The following is a 6,625-nucleotide window of genomic DNA, read 5'->3' on the forward strand; positions in this document are numbered from 1 at the left end:
ATACTGTTCAGTTTCTTGCACAGACCGATCGTTTCGTGTCTTTACACATCAATGTATCGTCACGAGCCGCAGGGTTTAATTTGGTTTTGTTTGTGTATGTTTTTTGACTCTCAAAGCCGTGATTCCCATCCACTTGCATTATATGACTGACAGACTGCAACAGTCTGAATCTTCGTTTGTGTTCTACTGAAGAAACAGTCACCTACATATTGGATGCGCTGGGGGTAAGCAGATAAACATAAAATTTTCATTTTTGGGTGAACTATCCCTTTAAGAGAGTCATAGCGATTGAACCGAATCATGTAAACGGTCGATTCATTCAGGAACAAAACACCGTCCTGTTACTCAGAGACGCAAAACAGCGCTGTGGCTGTGTTTGAAATGATTTTTGTTGGAGAAATAGAGCAAAAATAGGTTAATATGGTGTCTAAAACGTAAGTCTCTTAATATTAACTTCTTGTTTATTGAACTGTTGTATAAAATAAATATAACATTTGTAATCATGCTGACTTTTGGAGAGGAAAAAAAAAAACGTCACTCTTCATGTGATATTAACTATATGAAATGATATAAATATATACATTTTCTGCCCCATATCTTGAATTATGTGATAATTCTAAATGCATTTGAATAGACTGATTCTTGCAGTGAAAACGCACTCTAAATGCGCACACGCACTAGTCTAAACTACTAAAGCCTGTGTTATACTTTCCGCATGAGCAATCCGGACGTGTACACGGACTACTTGTATTTATACTACCGAAAGCATACGCTGATGGTCCGCTCTGCGGACGTGTTCCATACATGCGCAGTAGATCGGCTTGAACAGTAAACAAACAACTGCCCACAATTATTGCACATCTGGCTGTCTTTATATTGTTTTATCGACGGATTGTACAGGTTCGAGTAGCAACAGGGCTTCTTCAGTACTTGTCCGCGCAGTGACAAAAAATGGGAGGCACGCGGAGCCTCTGCACACTCTCCGATGACGATTTTTACATCGCGCATACCACAACGGACCCTAGCGGACAGTATAACACAAGACTTCTTCACGTAATGTATGCGTGCACTCTGTAGGTGTGTTTTGTTTGCTTATCGTGATATACTCGATAATATCAAATCGCACATCGTTAAAACAATTACAATATTATCGCAAACCATACATATCGCACACCCCTATACTGTTTAGATTTTTAAAATGCATTGTCTTCTTGTCAATCCACCAGTTCACATTTAAAGCTTTGCGTGTTTGCAGGGTAAAAACATGGGCCGATTTTTGCATTTGTCTGAAATCTAAACAAAACAACCGTTTTATTGAAAATGCACATTCATTCTCTGGCAGCAGGTGGAGCGTTTGGCAGACCTATAACTATTTCCCCGGTAACGGCAGAACACAAAGCAGCGCAGCACCAGACTCTGAACGTGCAGCGCTCATGAAATCATAGCCTTTTGAAGTTTAATCGTCACATTCAGCATATCGCAATTCTGGTCGTACCGTCCCCAAATTTAAGACCTCTTGAAATCATAATTAAGACTTTCTTGTGCAATTTAAGACTTTTTAAGGCCTTAAATTTGATACAACTAAATGTAAGACTTTTTAAGACCCCGCAGAAACCCTGGAGACAGAATTGCTCTTAAAATAAACTTAACATATACTGGAAAGGTTGAAACAAATACTAACAGGACAATTAAAGCAATGAATGTACTCAGAAAATAATTACAGAATAATTACACAAGTACTGAGTAATACTAATCGAATTACACAATTCGACTGAGTAATACTAATTGACATTAATGTATACACCCATTTATATACTTATAAGACAATTTACAACTACACTTATTCAACATGGACATTTTTGGACATTTCATGTACAACGTCACACTTCTTAAGTTTCCTTTGGGCATTCTCCATCCATTTTTGTGCACTTTAATAATACAACGTGTCTACATTAATATGTAAACCGTGTTATGGTATCTGTTTTCTGCATGGTTAGAACATTAAACTTAAAACACAACAGATCTTCTTGTTAAGAGCACTTTGCCTAGGGTGTACTGAACTGAATGCTTTATTTCTTGACTGACCTTCCTCAATTTTGGCAGTGTGGGTAGTTTGGCCAGGGAGGTGAGACCCACGTTGACCATGCTGAGGAACTCCAGTTCCTTAAACTCATCTGTCAGGCCTTCAATCTCACCGTCACTTGAGCGGCAATTATCTACCACCAGCTCTGCTACCTGCAAGAGAGATAAACATAGTTAGGACACTGGTAAACAAAGAATCATACTATGGCTATGATTTACCACAAGGCTAAAGTTGCAAGATCTAACAACTGCTGATGCAACTGATAGTGGCAGTCTGTCCAGTAGCCCATCAAATGATAAGTGTTATTTTTTTTTTTAATTTCTGTAATTTTGAGATTTGTTACACACTAAGGTGAAGGGTTTCACTTAGTACGCTACTAGTGGCACCAAACGGTACTGCAAAAACAATGAGCGTTTTCAAACAGGTTTCTCAACCCCACCCCCTCCCCCTTACTATTGGTCGGGAAAACAAAGCCCCGCCTCTTTGTTAGGTTGGATTGTTGAAGAACAATGCCTTGGGAGCTCCACTGTATTTACACTTTTCGGGGAAAGCAAAATAAATGTCTTTAAATTTTATGAATAATATTAAATAGGAACAAGACAAAAACCAATTAAAATGTATCTTTAAGGGTATTGTAAACATGTAAACAACATTGATGTTTATCTGCCTGAAAGAGTGAAACAAATAATTAAGGTAATTAAGTTTAAAAACATTAAAAAAAAAATAATATTTACAATAAATAAAAACTTTCTATGGGCTTTAAGTAACGTGTGGGTCTTATAACGCAGACGCTCACAGTCGTGCACTGCAGCCCTAAAATTTAAATATTCAATAACTTGTTGCCCTTGTGGAAAGATACATTTTTCAGCACGTGATGTGTGTAATGTAGCCTTGGTAATGCTTCCACCTCCTTTATCACTAAGGATTTGCAATGAATTTACTGCCAGCGTTTCACAAGAAGATTTTCAGAACGCGCGCGTGTAATATTTTGCTATCGTTCTTGTACTGGTGACGCAAGATACACCCGAGTTAAAAACCACGTATCGTTTATACACGTCCGCTCCGTCGGAGTATTAACGCAATCTCCTGTAAAAGATCCCATCCATCAGAACCCCCATTCAAAAGAAGCGTGCTTCTCCACTTCGGTTCAGGCAAACCTACAATAATCTACTAAAATCGGAGGGGAGGAAGGGGGCCTCACCCCTCCACCATCTGCCACATTCCTTCAATTAATAAAACAGTGACGAATATGCTTCACAAAGCCGAAAGCATATTGTTTAACGTCAGTGATAAATAATGTTACAGAAGCTTACATAATTACGCAATTAACGTAACCACGGAGGGAAATGGTAACTTGTTTTTAAAAAAGGTTCGCACAACCGCATCCGTCCAGCGACTATTTCTGGCTCTAAGCGCCAATTATTCCGTTCTACACAGCACGTAAGCACGGTGACTCAGAAATCGCTCGACTCTGGTGAATAAAAATACTGTAAAAGCCACAAAACACCGTCATTTGCGCTTCAACTATTGATGCTACAAAATGACTTCCACTCCCCGCCCGTCAACGCGGAGACTCGAGCAGCTGTCTCACACACACACCATCCTCACCACACACACCGCGAGGCGCTGCAGAAGCCATGAACGCAGCTGAATTATACTGTTTGACCCGACATTCGCTCGATATGGCTTGTGCTCTCAAACCCCGAACTTAAATGGCTTTGAGGGTCTGAGGAGGAAGACCGAAGGCAAGTGCCCCTGAATGTCTAATGTCGAAGAGTTGGAGAGTAAGATGTCCGCCTTTGGAAGAAACTGCTCGTTTTACTAGGTTAGAGAAGCCATAGTGAGGTAACGTTAACGTTACGCATCGGTGAAGCTTGCCTACAATACACTTTTTATATATGAGGAGAGATAAGACATTAATTCGCGTTATGTTTTCGCTCGGTATTTTGCATATATGGACGGTCGGACTATAGAATCGTATAACAATACTGCCGTTTTGTTTTAATTTCTACTATTTCTCTTTAGAAGCGAGAATATTGTCGTATCGGGGGACTATAATAACGTCGTAACCGAATTGGACGTCACTTGTTGAGTAATAATAAAAACTGTTTCTGAACCATCAAAATAAAAATTGGTCTTAAAAATGTAAGTACATTATTTTGAGGTTCTAGGTGGGACGTCCACAACGTCAAGTCTAATGCAATGGCAAAGGAGACCATGTAACGTTAACGAGTTCACAAAAGATTCACTAAGAGTTTTGCGCGCTCACATAACGATTATATTGACTACTTGTTTTAAGATAATCTTGTATAGATCTATATATGCATTCTGTGATGCATTCATTCATGACTAAAACTCGAATTCGCATTCTTTTAGGCGCCCATGTGGTGCCGCCATTCAGCGGAGTCTAACGTTACTGAATGTTCCTAACGTGCAGGATAGACAGGTTGCGAACTAACATCATTTCGCGTTTCCGTCAAAAATTAATAATTAAAGCGCTCACCTCCGCTGGAGTTCTGTTCCTCAGCTCTAAACTGATCCTCTTCTTCATCTCCATTTTGTTGGTGATTGCTGCACTGGTTTAGACCGTTGAAAGAAAAAAAATGTCAGAAACTCCGGAGCACGGACCAACGGCTCAGCTATCTTCTATGGCTGCCGTTCTCTAACTGATCCTCCATGATACCTCGCACCCAACCCCCTTCCTGAGGTCCCGCCCCCACTGCGCCCTCATTGGCTCGTTGTTATTTGTGAAAGCGTCATTGGTGGATCGGCCTGTCGCTCAAACGGATCACGCTTATAAACATAATCGGTTTTTGTAGACAGACGTGATTGGCTGGAAATAAGCGCGCAGTAGATTTTAGACGGGTCGGTCAGAACGTCAGTATGAAGCTTTCAAACTGTAAATCCGCCCATTCTTTGTTCTCATTGGCGCCTGCAAGCGATGTCCGTGTCCTTTAATACTCCAGTAAACCGAAATCAATTTGGAGACCAGGTTAAAATTATGCATTTTAAAGAGTCTAAAGTGAACACTAACATATTAGGGGAAAAACATAATTATTTACAAATATTTTATCTTGGTATATGCACTCATTTTCCTTACAAACAAATAAAACGTTTTGCATTGTTTTATACAAGTGATCTCATAATACTCTCAAACACTGAGTATCTTCCATACAATAATTCCACAAAATGGCTGACCATAAACCCAGACAGTCATGGTGGCTTAAAGGCTGCGCGCTTGCCACGCCATCTGTCCCATGTAATGTGCTGCTGATCGCTTCTCCACAGAACTCACAAAGGCCCATTTGGTGGTAGAGTACCAGCAGGCCATTGTTATTATAAACTAATAAAATTCATGATCCAAATTTTCTTCAAAAATATCTACATTAATTTTAAAAGAGCTTAAAAACGATTGTCCCCACCTTAGACGGAAATGAGCTCTGATGTAAAATGAATGCTTTCAGCAATGTGCATTGGTGCAGTACACCAAGGTGACCACTAGGGCACACTGACCCTGAAATGGAATGGACACCACAACAGATCTCCTAAGCTGATTTATCCAGGCTACCAGAGAAGAAACGAATAATCTTTTGCATAAAACAGTCATTAGGATAGACTACATGTTTGTTTGTTTATTTGTCACAAGTGATAAGTATATCTCAAACAATAGGCTATCAGAAATTATTATTATTTTTAATTAAGACTATTTTCTAAGCAAATTAGAATTTTAGGGGCATTTTTGCCTTTATGAGGGATACTTTCTAAATATGTAAAACACTGCATTTTGATTATATATAAAATATTCATTTTTGCCTGAATTAATATTTTAGGATGACATATTGAGCCCTGGTCAATATGTCATCCTGCCCCCAAATACTAATTTACACAGCAGATGAAAAACCTAATGTATCACGTTGATAGATGAGCTGTATAACATATGATATCACATACATTTATATTTAGTCATTTAGCAGACGCTTTTATCCAAAGCGACTTACAAATGAGGACAATGGAAGCAATTTGGAATGGAAGCTATTTCACGCTAAACAAACATTGATAAATATTACATATATAACATCCTGTGAGTAAGATATCCCTTTCTTCTTGTTGTTTCTGTATGCAAACAATAGACAGCTCATAGGAAGCCCAATATTTAGATGCTGGGTTAACGCATAGGCAGACAGGAAACAGGAAATGCTCTAGCAAAGTGGAAACGGATAAAATGCAGTAAAAAGTCTGCTCAGAATGACACAAATCAACACTTGATTTCTATTTCAGTCATATTTGTTTATTAAAAGTATATTTTAGTTTACGTGTAATGTGTATAAGGTTTTGATCATACCAGTATTTACATTATTGTAGACAGAATTTGACAATTCAACGTTTTATCATGCATGAGAACTCTGACAGGAGGCGAATTGGATAAATGCTGAAAAACAATGCCATAAAAATCCACTGGATGGCAGGCAGTGCAAGGACACGGCAAAAACCAGTTAAGACTTGTTAGGACTGCTTGTGTACCTTGTGGCCTTATTGGAAGCT

At 39.0% G+C, this 6,625-nt stretch overlaps 1 protein-coding gene across 4 annotated transcripts in view; it reads right to left on the reverse strand.

The window, feature by feature from the left end:
* anp32e (acidic (leucine-rich) nuclear phosphoprotein 32 family, member E) overlaps window positions 1-4,772 on the reverse strand; it is a 10,387-nt gene extending 5,615 nt beyond the window's left edge. Inside the window, exons 1-2 of one of the 4 annotated variants that reach the window (XM_016461899.1) lie at window positions 4,587-4,772; window positions 2,086-2,235 (exon numbers count right to left, since the gene is read on the reverse strand). In XM_016461899.1, coding sequence (XP_016317385.1) covers window positions 2,086-2,235; window positions 4,587-4,640 — 204 coding nt within the window. In that variant the 5' untranslated portion in view covers window positions 4,641-4,772. The remainder of the gene's footprint in view (window positions 1-2,085; window positions 2,236-4,586) is intronic. The other 3 variants (XM_016461913.1, XM_016461896.1, XM_016461906.1) reach the window with 3 other exon arrangements.
* Between the last annotated feature and the right edge of the window lie 1,853 nt (window positions 4,773-6,625).

This window comes from Sinocyclocheilus anshuiensis, unplaced genomic scaffold, assembly GCF_001515605.1.
Source record: "Sinocyclocheilus anshuiensis isolate Anshui unplaced genomic scaffold, SAMN03320099.WGS_v1.1 scaffold253, whole genome shotgun sequence".
NCBI classification, from domain to species: Eukaryota; Metazoa; Chordata; class Actinopteri; order Cypriniformes; family Cyprinidae; genus Sinocyclocheilus; species Sinocyclocheilus anshuiensis.